This window comes from Takifugu rubripes, chromosome 20 (genome assembly GCF_901000725.2).
Source record: "Takifugu rubripes chromosome 20, fTakRub1.2, whole genome shotgun sequence".
NCBI lineage: Eukaryota > Metazoa > Chordata > Actinopteri > Tetraodontiformes > Tetraodontidae > Takifugu > Takifugu rubripes.
In genome coordinates, this window is record NC_042304.1 from 5,709,223 (window position 1) to 5,731,712 (window position 22,490).

At 43.0% G+C, this 22,490-nt stretch overlaps 1 protein-coding gene and 1 long non-coding RNA gene across 5 annotated transcripts; one reads left to right on the top strand and one right to left on the bottom strand.

The window, feature by feature from the left end:
* The first annotated feature begins 8,767 nt into the window (after nucleotides 1-8,767).
* Nucleotides 8,768-20,304, top strand: LOC115247271 (TOG array regulator of axonemal microtubules protein 2-like). Of its 4 annotated transcripts, XR_003886310.1 has the most exons (7): nucleotides 8,768-9,183; nucleotides 9,629-10,076; nucleotides 10,228-10,333; nucleotides 10,415-10,647; nucleotides 10,721-10,864; nucleotides 14,361-14,589; nucleotides 14,669-14,903. XR_003886310.1 is itself a non-coding variant. In XM_029828464.1 (6 exons), exons 2-6 carry the CDS (start codon nucleotides 9,790-9,792, stop codon nucleotides 20,101-20,103), a joined length of 840 nt encoding a protein of 279 aa, XP_029684324.1. In that variant the 5' UTR covers nucleotides 8,768-9,183; nucleotides 9,629-9,789; the 3' UTR covers nucleotides 20,104-20,304. The 4 variants fall into 4 exon arrangements, 2 of the variants coding, with proteins under 2 accessions (XP_029684324.1, XP_029684323.1); XR_003886311.1 differs by having other exon boundaries at nucleotides 8,768-10,076; XM_029828464.1 differs by lacking the exons at nucleotides 14,361-14,589; nucleotides 14,669-14,903 and adding an exon at nucleotides 20,034-20,304.
* An 872-nt stretch (nucleotides 20,305-21,176) lies between these two features.
* Nucleotides 21,177-22,354, bottom strand: LOC115247272 (uncharacterized). Its single transcript, XR_003886312.1, has 2 exons — nucleotides 21,514-22,354; nucleotides 21,177-21,389 (listed from the first exon to the last, which is right to left on the bottom strand). It is a non-coding gene; the product is annotated as an uncharacterized lncRNA (long non-coding RNA).
* Nucleotides 22,355-22,490: the final 136 nt, after the last annotated feature.

Consider the following 22,490-nt stretch of genomic DNA (forward strand, 5'->3'; position numbering starts at 1 on the left):
CCGAGGCTTGGAACACAAGGTTGGACGAGGATGGAGGGAACAGGAGGCACAGGTGAACTAAGAAGAGGGAAAAGATTAGTCAGGTGAATCTCAGTAACTTTGTAGGCAAAAACAATGTTTTCAGAAGCCAAACGGTGACCACAGGCTGGTCAACAGAGACGAGGAGTAGATGAGTGAGCTGGGCTGCGCAGGTGAGATGATCGCAACGGCTGAGCTGTAGGCACGTGAAGGTGGCAAGCAGGAGCCAGAAGAAGAGCAGCCCTGGCCAGCCCGAGGCCAGCTGGGGAGAACAGGAACACATAAAATCAAACAAATCCTAACAGCCTAATGCCATTTGGTGTTGCCCAGGCTCACCTACAGTGTATAAAGGCAAACTCCCAGGGCATTATTGATCCAGCAGTTGATAACACCTAAACGCTCGGTGCTGCTCATTTTTGCAGCATTGCATCACAATGTGAATTCCTGTATACGTTATAATACGTAGTAATACGTTCCTGTATTACTGAAGTTATACATATGTGAGTGCAACAGATGTGGAATCCCCCAGAAGTGCTAAGCTGACATGGGGCAGGCCTCCCCCACACTGCAGGGGCTCCATGCAAAGGCTCCGGCAAGAGTGAGTGACGCTCTGCTGGGTTTCCCTCACTCACACAGCTGAAATAAAATACAGTGGGTTGCACTGTCGCCTCACAGTGCAAGGTTCTGGCTTCTAATCCTCCTGGGGCTCGGGGGCTTTTCTGCGTGGAGTTTGCATTTTCTCCCCCTGTCTGTGTGGGTTCTCTCTGGGTATTCTGACTTCCTCCCACAGTCCACTGGTGTTAATGAAGGACAGACGGGTTAGAAACAATGCGTCCTGCACCAAGGTAGAACTACGTTGTTCTTGAACCGTCTGAGGCAATTATTCATATTGAATAGAAACTCAGAAATAGAGACAGAAATATTTGCAATATCTATAAAGCCCATACGTTTGAGTTACAACATTTGCTTTCATACTGCTAGTGTGCTATCTCGACTGATATGCGAGCATACTTTCTGTTCTATAAACCTTTTAGACTGATATGGAGAAAAAAAATACATAAAGACACCAATCAGATGTCACCAGCGCTTTTTTAAAGCTAATGAAATTAATGAAATAGGTTACATCAATGTAATTTTTCCAAAAGCTTTCCAAATTACACATGCACAGATAGCAAATTTTAAAGGAGGACACTTGCACTTGGTTTCATTTCTACATAAATGAGACACATGCTCAGACACTGCATTTGTTTGTGTGACCCTACGTGGTGGTGAGTGACTAATGGCAGATATCTCCATTTTATGGATTTTCATCAGGGAAAATGTAAAGATCAACTAACCACACGGCGTCTTCACCGTAACACTAAGCTGACTCATGAGCGCTACACACTTACCACAGTGTAGGCAGGAGAAAAACCACAAAGGAGGTGGGCGGTGAGTGTGAAGCAAGGGGGGGTTCTGGGAATCCTTCTCAGCCGTGATCAAATGGGGTATGATGATGTTGTGGGGGGTCAGGTTGAAAGGTTGAAAATACGGGACCATCTGGTGCAGAAGTTGACAGAAAGCACTCTGTGGTTACATATTTAATTGGTAAACTACAGCAAAAGTCCCACGAGAAAGAGTCAGAGAGTTTTTGGTTAGAACAATCTGTCCTTGATTTCAGGTGAAACTAACCTGACATTTTTTTACACACTGCAAACCCTTACAATCCTCATCTTGCTAAACATTATAGTCATTATATTCACAGCCAAACTGACAAAAATGTCATGCCAAAGAAAAAAGTTGGGGGAGGGACATGCAAATTCAAATTTGAGAATTCAAATGTGCCACTTTCACTTCCAGTAATTGACAATTACACCAATTTTTTGAGGCCACACAGTGACTAACCAGTCATTTTAAATAATGGTTAGCTATCTTCTGGAAAAGCCACAATTTCCCCCCCATTCCCCCCACGGGCACTCAGAATGTTCACTTTAGCAGGCGGCTGTTGCAACAGTTTGAGGTAACTCAGAAGGAAGACGTGTACATCTGACAAAAGCATCAAACAGACATATAACTTTAATCAAAAATGAAAAATAACGCTGCATGCCAATATATCTTCTTCACTTCTGCTGTAGGATGATAGGTGTCATACCTGTCTGTGTAAATGGCTGAACGGCTGGTTTCTGGTGTCACATGTCTCTAGACTATGACCTGGGGGGACGCTCGAACATTGAGACAAACTGACTTGAAGACAGTGTGGGGTTTGGGGGGGTGGGGGGCTCAAATTCCACACTGATGCTAATGTGTGTGATGAGAGATGAATGGATGATTATTTGTCTCCATCATCTTCTGACAGCAGAGCAAGCCTGCAAAGCTCCACAGGTATCGTGAAAATCACAGGAAAGGACAGAAATGGACAGAAAGCTCTGTCTGTGCGATAACATATAAGTTTTCCAACAGCAGCGAGGGGGTTTGCTTTAAAAGGCAGGCCAATGTGTGCTGTCAAAAACAACAATGTAAAGCAGAAAATAATGCAAAAATTCATTTTTTTCTTCAGCTGATGTAGTACCATTGTTCGATGTTTTTCCTACACATTTTATTCTCTCCCTGGAATGTTTACGACTCATTTTTTAAATTTGATTTTTGATTTTCTTAACAATTTAAAGTATGTTTATGATTGCTGTGTGGCTGTCTGTGTGTGTGTGTGTGTGTGTGTATTTGTGGGGTGAAACATGATTAATTCATGCAAATTAAGCATTCTACCGTAGAGGTTGACTCATGGTGTGAACAGGGAGGGCAAGCTCCATCACGTCACATTCTGTATTGGTTTATGTCCATTTGGCAGAACCTTTTTCCTGATAAAGCTTGCTCAGACGTCTGGGTTTCAGCGCTCAGCGATGGAAAATCCGAAAAGCTTGTGCCACACCACAGGCGATCTTTTCTTCCCAGCCTCAGAGCTCCTCCCACCTGACAGGTTTTCCGTCTCCTCGCTGTCCAGACAGACCATGCCAAGAGTCAGACTGCAGCACAAACACAGGTGGGACACTGGAGTTGGCAGGTGTACAGTCAGACAGCAGGACATTGGGGGGAGAGTGAAGGAGAGACAGGTTCAGCCGGGGCCGTCTTGAATTGTACTTAAGTGTGGGAGGGGTAGGAGGGGTTTGGTGAAGAAACTGAAGCTGTTGTGGCTATGAGGGAAAAGAGAGATGGAAACCCAGACACAAACATAAACACTGGCTCGCACTTCAATGATTCCTCTTTCTGCAGTTTTCAGCCCTCCCCTTCACCAGCTAAACATAAACAAATATAACACGGAAAGCTTAGGGCAGCTACAACAAATGGTAGACTGGAGTGAAGGGGGGGAAAAATCAACAAAATAAGTAAATAAATACATATACCAGGATTATTCACTGATCAGCTGTGACCACAAGCAGGGTCATCTCATTGGATGAGAATGAGATAAATGAGTTAATGTGATAAACATTGATGGTTTTAAGACACAAAACAACCTGCATGTTCGACCTGTACGCACAGTCCTTATATTAGCAGCTTAATACATTTTGTCCTTTCATCGTAGATGCACTCCTAACTAGCATGACATCACAGTGACATGGCATGGCACGGCACAGGTGTCTTTTTTTTTTACTAATAAAGGCACACACACAGACACACACACACACAGACACACACACACACACACACACACACACACACACACACACACACACAACTATCCAATCATTGCTTTCTCTCCCAATATATTAAAGTGAAAATGTTCATACCTAATTCACTGTTTTAAAATCAAAGTTTACATGACAAAATGGAGGACAATAAGGTCATTTTAGGACAGTTCAGTGAGGTTTGTTCCTTGATCTTCAATTACATGCTGCACAATTCGGGAACACTTTCTGCCCTACAATTTACTTACTTACTTACTATATATGTTGTGCACGCACGCACGCACGCACGCACGCACGCACGCACGCACGCACGCACGCACGCACACACACAGAACGCTTTGAGACAAGCTGATGGGAGAAGACATTACGATTGCGGGACCCAGGAGGGTTGGTAATGGTGAAATAGTGACAGGTAAAGAATAGGACCTGACCTCTTGTGAGGTAAGCCTCTTGGCAGACTGTATATAGGCAAGATTTGTATGGTCAGTCCAGACAACAAAGGGTCATTCTGCCCCCTCCAGCAGATGCATGCACTCTTTGAAAGCCACATCACCACCAACATAGTTGCACTCAGCAGACATATATCTGCAGGAGAAGAAGGCATGGGCGTGCAGCCAACTTTCTGGGTTGGTGTAATGAGACAACACCATACTGACCCAATGTCAGAGGTTTCTACTTCTACAATAAATTTTCAGGCTGAACCAGGACCGGGTCAGCGGATAACAATCGTTTGAGCTTCTCAAGTGTTAGTTGCCTCGGGTGAGCAACTAAAACTCATATTACCTGAGGTGCGTTTCATGAGAGGTGAGGATTTTACTATAGTCATGGATAAACCTACTGTAGAAGTTCAAATCCCAGGAAATGCAACTCCTTCTGGGTCCCCTTTTACAGGCCACTCCAACACTGCTCGGATCTTCTCCGGCTCCACACACACACAAGAGAGAACAAGCCCAAGAAAAGAACATAATAATAAGTGTGAAATTCGCTGCTCTTGACAAACAACGTGTTCTCCAATAATCTTTTCAGGACCTATCTGACGTGAACAACATGAGAGAAAATCAAAATGTTATTACAGTATACATAGGCAAATCGTTTGATAAAGTTCTTCAACTCATCATTGACACAGGCCTGAACACTGCTGGAGCATTGGGGAGGCTGAAAGGCATAACCAGGTACTGAAAGTGGCCTGAGAGAGTGTTAAAAGCCATCTTCCACTCGTCCCCATCACGAATCCCGATGAGGTGGTAGTTATTAAGTGGTCCATCTTGGAGAAACTCCTATCCCTGTGAAGAGGTTCAAATGCTGAAGAAATTAACAATAGTGGATATCTGTTTTTTTGGTGATATTATTTAGCCCCAATAGTCAATACAGGGCATTGGTGTCTAACCTTTCTTCGCAACAAGTAAAAAACCTACCCCGTGGGGAGAAAGGGATGGATGGATATTGCCTGCAGTGAGCAAATTTGCAATTTAGCTTTCAATGGCTTTCTCTCAGGGTGATAGATTGAATAGATGGCTGGTGGGAAGAGAGGCTCCAGCTAGCAGATCCATGGTAAAGTCATTTGGGGGGTATGGAGGCAAAGAGAGGGCCTTTTCCTTATTAAATGCCTTTCATAAGTTGTGGTACTGCCAGGGCACATTTGAAAGATCATGGGGTCTTGGAGGAGCAGGACCACAGTTAGGAGCAAGCGTGGACTTCAAACAGGTGGAATGACAGTGGGGGCTCCATCTTATTGCCTTGGCTGTAATCAATCGATCTAGGTGTTATGAGTGTGAAACCATGGATAACTGAGAACTAGGAGGTGTTGTGAGTTGAGATAACAAATAATGAGACAATATCAGAATGGTTACCAGAAATAACAAGGTTTAGGAATCACTCCCGAATCACTCCCGTCCAGAGCTGTCGGTGTATTGGTGTAGGAAGAGACTCCAAATTAACCAATCTGTACCGCTAGTCTCACAACCAGCAGACTGTCCTGGGCACCTGAGGTGACAAGAGCTTGAAGATGGACAACCACATTCTAAACAGAAAGTGAAACAGAAAGCAGAAATTAATCCAAGAGTTGTTTTTTCTGGTGTGAAACTCTGGCTCCTCATTACCCCTACATGAATAATAAGCCTGGTATTTTGGTGACGCCGCACAGACTGCAACAAAATGTCCTACCTGACCACAGTATAAGTACTCATCTGCTCGAATCCTGCAGACATGTGCATCAGGAGCCAACCTGGCCCATCTCAGCTGCAGAAGATTTAGCAAACATACAGTCACATTGCCAGAGTGATACCAGGCTCATTGCCCACCTAGGCTATAGAGCTAGGCCAGTTTGTCATGACCTAAAATAGCATGGTTTGTCCTCAATCTGGAGTATGACTATTGACCAAATTTTCCTCTGTATTACCCTAGAGTGCTTTCTTTCTTGGAAATGTTGATATAACGTACCTGTAGATGTGATACGAAGTACGAGGAATCCAAATAAAACCTCTGTGTCGACTGGACTTGTTACAAAGCTGACCATATGATGCATCATGAATGACAATTTGCAGACAATGACCAAAAGAACATTAAGTTTTATTTCACCAAGCTTGAGTCTTCTACCAGAAGCCTGGGCATTATCTTAAATGGCCCTAGCACTAAACACTTGTGGACAGAGGTCTGCAATGTTCTTAGGATTTGCTAAAGCTACTCCTTGGAGGCTGTGACCAAGAGCGATTCCCTATTAGGTTTGCCTAAGGTATTCACATAGCACCTTGTCACTGGGAGCCATCTTATAATAGTTGTCAGACACCCCCTCCCTTTCACTTTGTGTAGAGCCTCATGGTGCTAGATTTGAGGTGGTGCCTTCACATGCCTTGGTGGGAGCCCTCTTTAGTTTATGTCAGTGGCTTCTTTTCCATTTTGCCATATCTGATGACTGGCAGGACCTGGGATCTTGTTTTTCCATTCAGCTGACTCCTCAGGACCTATGCTTTGGAGGTATTTGATTATGGTTGACGATTATGCTCATGTTAATGCTCTCATTTGCCTGCAAAATCCCAAGGTACTTGTAACTCTGCTGGATATTAGTTCTCTTTCCATCTGGTAGGTTGACCTCCTCAGTTCTGACTATCCTATTATGGTTAGCACACTTATTGAGACCAAATGACATTCCAATTTCATTGCGCTAGATTGTGGTGTGTCAATATTTTGCTCAGTTACCATACAGTTTAGTGTCACCCATGTAAAGGGCATGGCTGTTTGTTGGGAGGTGACCATTTCATAGCCTAGATCTAGAGCCATAGATCTTGTTAATGGCCAAAATCAGTTATTTGGACCCATGCAGAACAGCAATGGGGACAGGGTATCACCATGGCATATGCTATACTTGAAGCTAAGTTAGGCATTGGACCTCAAGTTGGCTAGTTAATGTATTGAGCCATGTACCCACTATCCTTGCCTGCTATGATGCCTGACAGGAGTTTCCTAGTTGTCCTGAGGCAGGATATTGGGTGTTGTTGATGGTGTTAATAGTGCCTCGAAGACAGTTGATGATGTACTGCATGTCAGCTTGTTGGTCTTGGTGATGGGTTCAGTGGTCTTAGTGCTTCATTCGAATGTTCTGGTAGATTTTCAGAGGGTGCATCACGTTGTGCTTTGAAATGGGCTAAAGAGGTTTCAGGTTTCATTGAGCTTGGTTACAATCTTATTTCTGAAACCAGCTGCTCTGGTGTTAAGGCTCTCAACATCTGTGTTTTGGGTGCTGGATTAAGTTCAAGTACCTACAACAAAGTCCAGAAGGTGTCAGATAGGTGTAATTAAATTTGTACCTAATGTCTAATTTAAAGTAAAACCAGAAGTCAACTAAATGCAGGTCATCAACCTGTTTTTATTCAACCTTTTTCACACCTGAAGTAATTTATTGATTCATCATACCGAAGCATCCAGTTGCTCAGTCAAACATAATGTTGTTCTATAGGACTGCTTGAGCCATCTTGTTTTTATCACACCTAGCATTATTACTGAAAGCATTTTGGCCATATTGTTACCATTGATACTGTAATTACCTTGGCCTTTATTTAGGTAAAGTAATATTAACATTAATTAGGTTATATTATTGCATTGTACATATAACCTAATTATTAGAATTAACTTCATTTATCGTTAATTTTACTGTTTGTCTTAATGCTTCATTAAATACTAGATTTCAGCACCTAAAATGGTGTGATGATACTGATTAATTAATAATTGATGTTTTTCCAGGCATAAAGCTTGTGGCTGGTATCAGACCCTAGAATGTCACACCCACGGTTGAGAGAATTTGTGAAAAATGTCAGTCTTATGTCAATGCAACTATATCACAGGAAGAAATCAGTGGCCCTCGAGAGTCAGTTGTCATTGCACTCCAGTCGTCACCCTTACAGATAAAATACAATGAAAACCAGCATCCGTTCAGAGGGACATGTGCTGCTACGTTTACAACAGCGGATTCTGCACCACAGAATTTTACAGAAACTTTTGTTGGCAACAAGCAGAAAGAGGAATCATGCAGCATTCAGAAGCTCCCTCAGAAGTATTCAGAGAACTGTGAAGAGTTGATGAGTCTTTTATCTGTTAAAACAGTCCTGATTTCTGCTCTAGAGAATCTTTCATCAAAAGACTTCAGCAAAGCTCGAACCCTGACCAAGCTATTCAACTTCGCGGCGCTTCACTTTATCTACTTTGGTCCGATGCAAAAAAGTTTGGTCACCAATTTAAGGATCAAAGTACGGTTTTTGATCCTACTACATGAAAACAAATATGAAAGATCTAGGTTATAAAAGGTTAAGTCAAACCGTATATTTTACTAAACCTATATATATATATATATATATATATATAAAATCTGTACATTTTACCAAACCTTTTTATATCAAAAACCTTATATGTGTGTGTATATATATATATATATATACACACACATATATATAAGGTTTTTGATCCTACTACATGAAAACAAATATGAAAGAGCTAGGTTATAAAAGGTTAAGTCAAACTGTATATTGTACCAAACCTACATATATACTGTATATATATATAATCTGTACATTTTACCAAACCTACGTATATATATTTAGTCTGTATCTACTACAACCGAAGAAAATATTAATTTTGTTGCTAAAACCTGAAACTAACTATAACTTATCATGGATAACTTATTGCAAGCGATCAATAAAAGAATGGTAGGTCAAAACTGTTTTTTTTACATTTTGAAGAACAGGTGAAGAGAAATCTGTACGTTTCTCCACATAATACCTATGTACATATACATATGTATATATGTATATAGTTAGAACATTGATCATGTTTCGGTTTTATTCTTTGTAATTACAGGCATTCAATGTCATCAGGAGTAAGTGCGGTAGCCTGGAAAAGCTTGAGCAAACAGAACTATCATTTATTAATACTCCTTGGCCTTCAGTACCACAACTTACCTCAAAACCTAAAGTGAAATTATCCTATTTACCTGTACTGCATTGTCACGGAAAGACAGGTGAGTTTTTTGACAAACATCACAAAAGAGAAAGTTTTTTTATTCTATCCAAATTCCCCTTTCTCCAAATTTATTTTCATTTGATTTTACTTAGGAAAGTGCTTTCCATAGTACAGAAAGAGTGCTTGTAAAAATAAAAATAGTAATGTTCTAATAATAGGTTGTTCCCTAGGTTAGCTTGACCAATCAGGATTTAGTCAATCACAACTCACACACATGATAGCACAAATCATATAGGTTAAAAAATGTTCTCTTTTTGCGCTTATAAGCTTTTTAAACAGCAGATTTGTCATCTTGAGTTTGGGTTTGAGTCCCAAAAATAAGTGGACCATATTTAGGTCATCAACAATGGTCTTTGATTAGTCATTTTGGCAATTAAAGTAATGTTTGCATTCAATATTAAATGACAACCAAAAGTAACTGATTATTACTGATGTTTCTCCAGAAAAAAAGCGTGTGGCTGGTATCCGACTCCAGAATGTCACACCCAAGTTTGAGAGAGTCTTTGGCAAAATTCAGTCTTACTTCAATGCAACTATATCAGACGAAGAAATCACTGGCCCTCGAGAGACAGTTGTCGTTGCACCTCAGCCGCCACCTTTCCAGATGAAAGGCAATCAACAAAAGCATGTTGGAAAATCAATGGCTAAAGTGGCACCAAGGGCCTCTGCACCTCAACATGGGAGAGGAACACGTGCTGCTACGTTTACAACTGCAGATTCTGCACAACAGAATTTTACAGGAAGTCGTGTTGGCAACAAGCCGAAAGTGGATTCATGCAGGATTCAAAATCTCCCTCGGAAGTATTCAGAGAACTGTGAAAAGTTGATGACTCCTTCATCTGCTAAAACACTCCTGATATCTGCTCTAGAGAATTTTTCATCAAAAGATTGGTAAGTTTGACAGCACACCACAATATATCAATATTTTTCCCCTGTAAATTTTGTTGAATGCCAAGCTGAAAACTGATGCACTTTGGTTTATATATAAATTGTATAAATCTTTAACTGGATATGTATCAAGATGTTCAACACCTCTGTACAGGAAGAAGCACATGGAAGGCTTGCTGCAACTCAAAACTTTGGCGCAGGACCATCCCGCAATCCTGAAAGATAGACTTCAACAAGTGTGTGTCAAAATTTGCTCTGAGGTACCGAGTTATGCTTTCTTTCTCCCTCTCGCCATTTGCATCTTTGTTTACAGATGTTAAAGCTTATTTCTTACTCTTCAGATTTCTTCCAACCGCTCTGCTGTCAGCTGCGAAGCCATGGAGACCATGGGTGTTCTCTATGAACACCTGCCGCCAGACATGAACAGACTTGTGGATCTAACAGGCGTTCCTCTGCTGGCACGGTTCGCCTCCCTACAGGGTTTACGGGAGAGAGCCACCATCACCCTAGAAAAAATGGTTGACCATTGCAACCCAAACAAAGTTCTAGATTTTCTGCTGTCCAAAGGCATGAGGTAAGGTGGGCATCAGTTTAAAAGAATTTATGTAGAAGCTTGAAATTTAAACGTTACCTTTGCGTTTCCACAGCCACCGTTGCGGTGCCGTCCGGGATGGCACAGCTTATCTTCTTACTCTGCTGGCAAAAAAAATGGGCATAACAAAGATCTTGAAGTCAAAAAGCTTTATCATTGTCATCACCAAAATGTGTTTGGACAGTTCTCCTAAAACCAGGTGAGTTTCATTTTGTTGTCACCATCCACAGCAGGTACAGTTAAACAGAAACAACAACAAATTATTTTTCTGTCATGGTCACTGGATTAGGAGAGCTCTTATTTGCCTTTGTTGCGATTGCCTTGGTTTTCAAGTAACTAGTTATCACAGGTGCTCAAACTTTTTGTTTTAAGTCTAGTCAGTCTTTTAAAGCTACATTAAAGCCGATGTAAAATATTTAGACCAAGCATCTGTGGAAACAGCCAGCCATGCAGGCACAGATTATCAGATGATCATGTAAAATAAAGAATGACACTTTAAAAAAATCCTAAAACCAAGTTTAGAAACAAACTTGTTGGTTAGATCATGATTGTGCCTCATCCACTTTGAACAGATAAAACACATTTGATACACATTTTCTTGATTGCTGTTTTTACAGGGCTCATGGATATGCCCTCCTTAATGACTTGGATGATGAAGCCGGCACAGAGAAAATTTTGGCTTTAATAGATGAAAAGAACCGTAACAGGATTAAGAGCAACCTCAGGAAGGCCAGAAAACAATAAGGAGGCTTTGGCTGACACTATGGCATTTACACCAATTAAAGCCACCTAAATACAAAAATGCTGCCTCTTGGGAGAAATTTAATCAAACCTGACCCCCAACAAATAAAATCTGTTGTTAGTTTACCCACTTGTCTCGCCCTCACCTATCCGCAACATTTCTCTGACAATGAAAATCTAAGCGACTGTAAACAGTAGTCACTCATATTTCATACTGAACAAACCTAAGCCAGTGGTATGGCAAAGACCCTGTCCAAATGATCATTGCAACATCCTACAAGGAATCAGAAGCACCACCATGAAGAAGTTGGAATAGTTTGGAGTGGTTAAAAGCAATCTGCCCAGGCAAGGTGTAGCGATTCAAGAAGAACTGTTTCAGGAGTTGTCGCCCAAACTGCCCCTATCATGACTAGAGAAGGTGTGCAAAGGCTGTGGCACACGCAAAACAAGGGCAGGGGATGGCATAGGAAGGAGTAGTATCGGGGCTGCCTTTAGTATCAGGGTTGCCTCAGATTTGCTACATTCTCCTGCAAACCTAAACCCTGATGTTGGTCAGCTAGGCATGTGCCCTGTGAGGGTACAGTGGAGAAGGCCTAGCTGCGGAAGAAAATGAGTGATGCTGAGCTTGCATCCAATGCACAAAAAGGTTGCAAAGTGAAGGAATGCCCAGGAAAAGAAGGATGAAAAGGAGTTCAGGGTAAGGCTCACTGCCAAGCAGTCAAAGACCTCTCGAGGGCTGCTGAAAAGAGGAGTCACTAGTTATGAATCAAGAGGTACGACTCCATCAGGGCTCTCAAATGGGTTAATGACATTTAAGGGGTGAAGCTGGGTGCCGGGCTTCACTGCTGTACCCTCTAGAGGAGTCATTGGCCTATCGGTGAAACATCTAAGGAGGGCAGCCACTTGCAGTAACAAAAACACACACTCAGCTGAGATTTATTGACGATGAGAATGTCTCATAGTGGAGCAGCAACATTCAAAACTGTAACAATGCCAAAAATGAAAGTGCATTGCGGTTTAGCGATTATTGTGTTTAATGTCAATTTTCTCGGACTGACCAAGAACAATTCAGGCTTACAGCTGACGAGATCACTGCTAATCCATGTTAAGTATGGTAATGTCCTACAAAACGTCACAAGCTTTAGCCGACTTATAATGCATGGCATTTTTGAGATATTTTGAAAGAATAATGTTTGTTCTATTTTTACTAACCATTTGGGACTGATCTTGTTTACGTCAGAGTATGTAATTCTATGAGGATTCTGGAGAACTTTCTTGTGGCTGGACCAATTTGATCAGAAATTTGCATCTAAAATTTTAAGACATTTTGATATTTACATCGAGCTGTGGATTGTCTTGTGCACAATTAGGATAACACTGACAATTCTAGCAACTTTGTTCGGCTCTGAGCTGTTTAGCTCTTCACGTTCAAAGAATATAAATTACTTTGGATTTATGTGCTGCTATGTGCCTCTTTATGTTAAAAAAAACACCCACCTTATCACATATTCAGTTTTCTAAAGCTGTCAAGATGTTTGTGTTAAAAGCATCATATGTCTGGTTTTGAATCACAGGTGTTTGTCTTGGATCAAATTGTCAAGAAGCAAATTGCTTTCTAATAACATCACAAATGGAAAGTTCACATGATGGTGGCCAGAGCTCACTACGCTGCATCGCCGCTGACTCAAAGTTCAGCCACATGAGCCTGCAGTCAGGCACTCCACATGCAAGCCTTAGCGCCAGACTGTTTTCATTGCAAAGGAAAACATGTCACTAAATTTGTGCTTCTTTGGCCCCTAATCATCACGACAGACAGGGGAAAGAGTGAGGCGGTGTGCAATGAATTAAATGGAAGTCACTAGAGTAACTAGTTTGCATCGAAAACACCTCGAAAAAAAGAATTCTGTAGTATTTGTACTGCAATTCTTCCACAGTGGGGTGAAAATACCCAACGGCCTTGATGTAAATCGGTGTTTTCCCGCTAAACATTGTTTCATAGATGGTGAAAGCATTCAGGGAAAAGGAAGGCAGTATTCAAACCAGCATCATGTGGCTGTGGCCCTTGAATTTCCAAAACAGGAAAGGTCAGTGTTGTGGCTCCAGGGGCTTTAACACAATCCTTTCTGGGAGCCCTCTGCTCTGCTCCTCTACCTGAGACTGCACTTGGTGCTCAGGTCTAGTATTACACTCCGTATTGTATATCATCACGCTAAGCCTGACTTAGTTTTTGCTATAATATATATATAGTACCAGCTATTCTTCTGGGATTTTGTTCTTCCATTGCTTGTGTTCCAAAGTTGCTATAAGATATAACTTAGTGACCTATTTTATCCTAAGTGGTCATGTTATCTTCACAAATATGTTGCACCACATGCCAAAATCAACGCAGAAATTCACAGTATGTTTGCTTGTTATATGGTATTAGTATTTTTATTTTTGTTTTTATTTTTTTCCCCACGCAAAACAACAGTAAAAGAAGCCTAAACAGCCTTTGGTCTCTCTCTTGGACCAGACCTCAGGGCCTCACGGGGCCCAAAGGAATAAAACACTCCCCATATATCTCAACACCTGCAGCGCACAAAAAGCCCTCTGTGAGGGAAACAGCCAAAAGTCCGAAGCATTCATATTTGACAAGGAAAGAGTGACTATGGAGGCAAAATCACAGTTGCCATTTTATGCTAGAGTGAATTAAATCCCAATGACTAGTATATGCAGCAAACATATGGTGACTTTGACTGCAGGTGATTAACCTGGTACACACACATGCACACACACACACACACTCGACCCACAGCTGTGCTCTCAGAACAGAGAATAAAATAATATTGACATTGGAGGGGCTGAAAAAGACACAACATAGCTAATAATAGATATAATCATCAGACAATTATCTCCAGTAATAACAACAGATAATGCCCCTCTGTCTGAGTGTGTGTTTGTTGTTTTGTGTAAAGGGATCCTCCCTGGAAAGAGGGGCAGTGCCGCCTCTCCAGCCGCCAAACCCAACCAGGTCTCACCTCCTGTGGTTGTGGAAGCATTTTTGATTGCAGCCTGTCAGGTCTAGGTAAGCCTGAGCTCTATGGGCGCATTTTCTTCTGGGCCTGAGAGACCTAAACGAAAACAGCATCAACAGGGCAGGGACGCTTGCCTAAACCACTGCATGGCAAAATCTAATAACATTCAGTTCAGTGAGTTTATTTGAGATTATTGTCAGAACAGCGCTGGAATCCAGAGTAATTTTTTTAACTGTCTCCTCCTGCAGACTTAGGTCCATTTACCTAATGAAAACAAACCAGCAGTCGCTTTGTCTCTGCTGGTTGATGGAGGACACAAAGCTGAGGACACAGCAGAAAACACTGGCTGACAGAAGCTGGAGGAAAAGACGGGTGGGAAATAAAATGCTGTTCCGTTTAGGCTCTTAACTGAAAAAAATATGCACCCTGATTGTGGCTGCCCTGAGAAACTAGACTACAGAAGACTTTTTGTCAATAAACTACACCTGCTATTGTTTATTTTCCAAATTTTGATATCCTCACATTCCACACGGATGGAATAACAGTATTGGAGTGCACCGTGGGGAAAGGTGCTGAGGGCAGAGGGGAGAGGACACCCTGGCCATGATCAAGCACCGTAGATGAGGGCTGCAGGGGGAGATGATCTGATCTGTTCCAGTAAGAAGCCCACAGAACAGAGTGATGACTCACCTGCCGTCAGACTGCATCACCCACAGCGTGAGGTCACCAGGTTTGAGCTCACCCCCAACGGACTTGCACGCAGCAGCGCACACACGCCCACTTAGGAGAGGCATTACTGCCGAAACATTGCTGATCCATCTGGCGCATCCATCAACCTCATCGGGATCAATTATTCAAGATCAAAAATAACCGACAGCTTCTCATTTACATGTTTATATTTGTAATTGAAGTGAAACAGAAGTGGCGCCCTTGACCTCAAGAGAAACTCATACGCTATATGCGGTAATATCTTCGCCGCACGTGCGAAAGCACCTGCACATGTTCTCCCACCTTTGTGAGGACTTTCATAGACACAATACATGCTCCAGCTCCTTAACACCTGTGTCTGTAGTCCCTAAACTGGAGTCGTCCTTAATTGTCCTTGAGCTCTGGTACGAATACTAAAGAGCTCTCGTTTCATTTTGACCTCCAAATGGAGAGAGAGGTTGGACAGTTAAAAAAAAATCAGCTTAAATCTTTCAGCGGACACATGCTTTCGGCCACCATGTAGATTATAGAAGAAAAACTTCTTCGCGTGTCATTTATAACTGTCTTTTACTATAAACTCCATTTAAATCAATAAGATGAATTATTAATCGGGGTTTGTGCCCATCCGTTGGAGTTAGAACATAGCGCAGAGTGTTTCCACTACACAAGATGTGGCCCAAGTGGGACTCTAGTCCTGGGAGACAAGTATTGGGTTACACAGGAGAGAAGAACCTTCTGTCAATTTACAATAGGTGAGGAGAAGACGACAGCTGAACAAACACAGGATCTGCCAGATGTTTCTCAGAATTATTTATCTTTTAGAGATGGTAGAGAAGAGAAGACCGCTGCCTTTTGACAAATGTCAGAGAATTCCAGCTTGCTCCCATTTCTGGAGCTACTGGTGTGAACACACTGACCCAAAGATCTGCTGCACAAACCAGCCGGAACTAAGGCAAACAACAGATCCCCGACCGGGACATTTAACCTAACGTCTGAACGTTCTCCAGGGAGCGCAAACCAACATGTGTGCATGGAAAGTATTTAAAGTTCTTTCACACCGCTCACATTTTTCACTTGTCTGCCGTGATGCTTTAGGCCACTGTGCTCCGAGAAGGGTCATAAAGTCCACTAATGACCTGTGTCGTTATGGCTGCACGGTGATTGGTGAGTAAAACCCCCGAGACTAAACTGGGCTTTCAGTGCCACCACGTCCTGCCTCTGTGTTGGCTGCGTCAGCTGGGTGGGAGCAAGTTTTATACTGAGAAAACTGCGACGCTGTAAAGTTCACATCTGCACATCTGTCAGCCGTCACTCTTGGGCCAAAAGGAAAGGAAACATTTTTTATTTTATTGGTCATACGCAGAGATTCTGTCAACATCCGTTACTTCATGCCCCTTTTTTCCCCCTCAAAAATAGCTCAGTTTGCTGGAGTAACTGGACTATTTCTGAGTAGGATACTGTATAAAATGCAAGAACATCACACTGTAGCATTACTGCTGTAACTTGTCACAGCAGGATCCACGGATTAGCTTCACGTGTCATTTCTGATTTTTACAAGGTTATAAATGTTAATCCAGAACAGCTATACCTGTTTTTGAATACCATGAGATGAGTTTGCCTGTGTCTTTCAGGGTTTAGTTATGAAAAAAAAACTGTTTACAGCTAATTCTTTCTATAGACTGTACCTTAGCTGTCTCTTCAGAAGGTCCTCCTCAGTTGGTATTGATGGAATTTGAAGCATCGGGAGAAGAGAAGGAATCTGAGACATTTCCAAGAGAATTTATATGTCCACAGTGTTGTAGCAAACAGTGATATTTCATATGCAGCTAGGCTGAGAGGGAATTATTCTTGGATAAAAGAAATGTAAGTTTGGATATGTTTATTCAGGTTATTTATTAAAATTATCAAAGAATTGTGTGACCAACAGTGCAAAAAATGCCATTTAATCCAAAACCTGGTCTTCTAAGAAAGACACCTCAACAAATCCCCCCTGACTGAGCTGTAAGTGACACTCTGGCTGGTTTCTTGGTGCAGACGGTGCATTTGTGGGTGAGTGGGTGTGAGACAGGTGGCCTAAAAGTCCAGCAGCGGGAGGAAGAGAATTACCCCGGTGTAACTGTCACACCATAGCTTTATTTTTTAAGTTTACAGAAATACGTGAGATGATGGGAAGTGCTGGGTTTGAGAACAGTAAGTGATTTCACACATCAATGTCATTTCTGGGGGGCAGCTGGGTTTCTTTCCAGGAAGTCACATGACCTGCTCAGCTCAGCGATCTCCCGACTGTCATGTGACCAGTGCCTGGTTGCTTGCTCATTCTCTTCCCGCTTCCTGCTTATTTTTGACAGCATCCCTTCTTCCCTCCCCGCTGATTTAATTCTGTTTTTCATTTAGACATTGAATTTCCCCTCAGCGCCTTTTGTCAGAGGGGGTTAACTCCTCTCCTCATCACTCAGGCTCCTCCTCCTCCTTCTTGGGGTCTTAATCCACAGTCTGTCCCCGCTGGCTCTTTGAATTATTCAGCAGAACGCTGCTGCTCTGCAGTACGGCTCTGAAGTAAAGAGCAGCCTGACAGTACGATGGCAGCAGGGGAGCGAGCAGCAAGAGCGGCTGAGTGACGGCAGCAGATGTCTGTGTGGGAGCTTCCCAGGAAACCCCATACTCATCTTCCACAGCCTCCTCCACTTCCAGTTTGGCAGCCATAATCACATAACCCGGTTTATAACGAGCTGTCACAGCATGCCAACTGAAAATAGGCGTGATCCTCGGCAGCAGGAGGACGCATTCTGAGTCCGTCCTGGGTGGCCATCGTGACACGGCAGATCTGCACGAGGCCAATGGCTGGTTTAAACGCTACCCCGACTTGGCTAGAACGGAGCTACGCCCCCTCATAGCATTGTAACGGCGCTCTAACATGGAATGACAGATGCACAGATCGTAAGCCATATTCTTTATTTTTAAAGTCAGATGTCCAAATACTCCCCCTTCCCCCACTTGACAGGCAGAAATAGGCAGATTTCTGACCTTTGGTGGAAGCCAGTCTCGGGGTTTCTCCTATTCACACTGCCTCAGCAGTATTGTTCTTCTCATGTAACTCTTGGCAAGAGGGCCAAAGCGCCTTTCCTTTTTCCCTTATTATTTTTAACAGCTGCCCATTGTTTCGGATCTCTCAACAATGAGTGTCTGTGATGATAAAGAAAAATAATCTCTTCTGCCATCTGACATCTACTGACAGGTACAGATGTAGCTACTTGATGTGAGAGTAGGACTGAACTGAAGCACTGGATCAAATATGATCCTTAACCAGGAACGAACTTCAGGAAATTCCGGCAGCTGTTTTACCGTCAGCCACCCCAACGCCATGTGGAATAGTCAATGCTTCATTACTTTTTACAGTAATGTTGTACTTTCTAGGTTCTCATACACGGCTTCAGGGGAAACCCTTTAGTGAGCGCAATGCAAATGTTGAGAGGGGAACCATTGAAGAAAGCCCCCTGACCCCTCAGTGGCTGATGAGCAAAGAGGAACCAAATCAGAGCAGTGGCAAGACAGAGTGTCAGAAACCAGAGGCTGAGGAACGCCTGACCTTTACTTTCATCTGCACTTTCTGGCAGTCCCACTTCTGACATCTGCTTTCAGGGAGTGTCTCACACTGCCGATGTGATGACGATGACGATGGTGACGAAATAGCCGAGACAGCGATCGCAACAGGAAGACAGCGCAAGTGAGAAACAAAGAAAAGCCAAAATCATCACAATGGCACACCTAAATATGGTGATTTTATGGTCCCCCTGATTCAGCTTTAAAGATAGCGCGTATCATAACACCCCAGACTGTGACTATTTCTGTACTCCACCATGGGTTGAGTGAAAGTGTGCGTGTGTGTTTGTACGCGCTTGTGTGTGTGAGAGAGCGAGAGGGAGAGAGAGAGATGCAGAGTCACTCAGTCTGACATGGGTCTGGGGGGGATTCCTGTTCAGTCCTTTGTGAATTATTTCGGGGGGGCGGGGGGTGGGGGTCACTACAGGGTTGAAGGAACAATCAACTGCCCTTGATGATGTGTTCAATGTCTGTTGTTTATAGTTCATGACTGCACCAATTTTTCTTTCTTTTTTCCAAATGTCTTGTTAATTAAAGAAAACACACGTGGAGCTTTCAACCTGCAGATTTTAGTTTTCCCAAGTTGATTAAACCTGATGTGACTTCAGTTTCGATTCAACTATTGACTTCAGCCCAGATTAAAGTAATCAACGGTCCTCCCCAAGTCACAGGAACGCATCAAGTCTCAGCCCGGCAGCACGTAGTCTAAACTCTCTTCTAATTAATGTCTTGAGGCTACAGACTTTATTGGCCACTGTGGATATGAAACTGACTGTATAAGAAATGAGGAATAAAAGCATTTCACTCAACATACATTTGGTTTTACACTGACTTTTCAACTGAGACACACTTATAGATCCAGTAAATTCTTTAATAACTGTGTGACCTTTGGATGTGACAGTTAGGTTTGTTCTTTTCATTCACAAACCATAAATTGAAATGTACTGTAATACAGTTCAGGTCCAAAGAATCCCATAATTTCTCAAACTGTCATTAGACCCGAAGTAATGGTAATGTTCAACGTTTCCCTATTTGTAGTAAGGATGCCATATCTCCGATTCTCATAACAGATGATCCACAGTAATTTACACTCAGTGACTGAATTTCTAATGTGCTCATCTTCAGAAAGACCATAACATTTAGAACTGGATTTAGCCAAACTCAGTACAAATGATGTGGTAAACAGACTTTAGCCACACCCAGCGCAACCTGTGCTATTCTCTGGCCACATCCTTTACCCTGCACTTTGTTTCTGTATCCAAACATCTGTTTTTCATCTGTATCTGCCCTTCATCTCCTCTGCAGATGCTTTGACCTCCGCCAGCGCTCCAACCTTTCCTACATTGATCTCTGTCTCCCTCCGTCTCAGCGCTGAAACCCCAGATACACATGTTGCATGTCCACAGTCCCCAGGACCTGGAGACACTGCAGGGAGGTGGGAGGCTGCTCTTCACAACCTGACACTCCAAGACCGTGACAGCTGAGACCACGGTTGTGTGTGTGTGTGTGTGTGTGTGTGTGTGTGTGTGTGTGTGTCCAATTGTGCAATTTGACTTTGAATAAATAAACTGTATGTATGCTGAGTGGAGAAATTGTTTATTTAAAATGAAGGGTGAATGCTGGTGTGCGAGAAAGCATGTATGTGTGTGTGTGTGTGTGTGTGTGTGCATGAGAGAGGGAGGAGAAGAGGACAAAAAGACCAGATAAATAAACATGGAAAAAATTGCCATTGTTGCCTGTGAAAATGGCAACCGTCCCCTCCCTCTTCCCACTCGCGTTGTACTGTGTTTCTGTCCATCTGTCAGGTTGACACGCGCAGAAACAGAAAAGTGCCACATACACACACATTAATACACACAAAGAAGCCCTGCTGTCAATCACTCTGCAGTAAGATGCAGGAAACACAGGCTATTTTGTCCACTGGCTCTCGTCCCTCAGACTGTGGCCTGGCTGGCGCAGAGAGAGCGCTGTGTGTCACACGCTACGGATACAGAATCCCCTCTGTCGCTCGCAAATAAATAACCTCTCTCTCTCCCGAGAGCCTCCATTTTGCCCCACCACAAACCCAGCGTGGATGTCTGCATGCGCAGCACATGGGAGCCCATATTTATACACATTTACCAGAAACAGAAGAAATCTTGGCAAACAGTGTCAAGGCTATATGGACTTATCCAGAAAATATTCTGACAGCCAGCTACGTAAAGAATATCCCCCAGAGATGCTGTTTTTAATGAATTTGCAATAATTATTAGATGTGTGTGTACAGATGTGTGTTTCAGCTGAGCCAATATCTATATCCCTCACAACAAAATAAGGTAAACACATTATATGGCTGTAGGCCACCACAGAAATTCCCATTATGGAGTATAATCGGAACGCTGGGTTCCCTTTTACCTTTATTTTGAAGTTTTCTTGGGTGAATTTTAAATCATTTCGCGTGCCATTAAATCTTTCAATTTCAAGTTTAATTCTGAAGGAACGTCCAATGAAGTGGCCGAAGTGGTCAAACGTGGAACTGTAATGGAATTGGAGCCACCTGGAAGTGCGGGTGTGCTTCTTGGCGATGTCTCCGCCACTCGGCCGCCGCCTCGGTATCCTCTCTGTTCCTCACTTCTTCAACTGACCTTTTCTCTGAAGTGTGTGCCGTCTGAGGTCATTTATCTGGAACAGGGACAGTGAGAAAGAAAGGGGGCTCCTTCAGACATTACATCACAAATCAAAACAGGTTTATACACACAAACCAACAAACAGGCGTGTGCTTGTGCGGGAAGGCTGAAGTACAAACCTCATCGCGTTAATGTTGTTGTTGCGTTTACCTTCCAGACACACACAGGTAAAGATGCTGAAGATGATGGAGCAACACACCTACAGGCAGCGTCTTCATAACCTCTTTCTGTAATGTGAAATCACCAAAAAAATAAATATTCCCTGTGCGTAGTCACTCTACGGACCAGGAGACAAATTTTATTTATTTAGTCATCCCAAAACCAGCAAAGCGTTCTTTATCCTCCGTGAATCAATTATGAATCGTCTGCGTCATCTGTGGCATCACGTGGACCTGGCCGAGACGTTCACGTTGAGCGGCGTCCCTCCATCGGCCCACGCTGGGTTCTCTCCCTATCACCTCCGTAAGTCCGCCACGCAGAGGGGAACTACAGCGGTCAGGCTGGCACTGACCTTCGACTCAATGCTTCCAACTCAGGCCAAACCCATAATGAGGCTCTTCCTTCCAGAGGCTTCTCTGCAGTCTCCCCCCAAGTGACCGCAGGAAATGGAATTTTCTAAAAGGATCAAAACAAGTTGAGAGTTGTAAATGGTTTGACTTTCCAGTGAAGACAATGTGCCAGATTCCAGCGCCTTGAGGGACAGAACCGTATCACAATGAACCCTCTGTACGCCTAAAACGTGTGCAGACACACTCCCAGTTGTTCACATACACACACGCGCGCACACACACAAACACACACACGCACACACACACACCAGCATTGTGGGTTAGTTCTTGGTAAAGAAAAAGACACAATGGATCTGTATTTTCTCAACACGTCTGAATGATAATAATATTCTGCTTCCCAACAATGACTACAGGAAGACAATCACCTGCTGACCACCATGTGGGTCTTCCTGTGCCCCCCCCCCACCCCACACACACACACACACACACACACGAGCAGAACACCCTGTATTTAGGAGTCAATTTTATTTTGGAGATCAAGGAAAAGGCTCCGGTGATCGTTGCGGTTTTCCACTGGAATCTTTTTC

Coding starts and splice junctions, on each gene's coding strand:
- LOC115247271 (XM_029828463.1), top strand. CDS start 9,790: ATGAAAGGCAATCAACAAAAGCATGTTGGAAAATCAATGGCTAAAGTG. Junction 10,077..10,227: donor AATTTTTCATCAAAAGATTG/GTAAGTTTGACA, acceptor ACCTCTGTACAG/GAAGAAGCACATGGAAGGCT. Junction 10,334..10,414: donor GTGTCAAAATTTGCTCTGAG/GTACCGAGTTAT, acceptor CTTACTCTTCAG/ATTTCTTCCAACCGCTCTGC.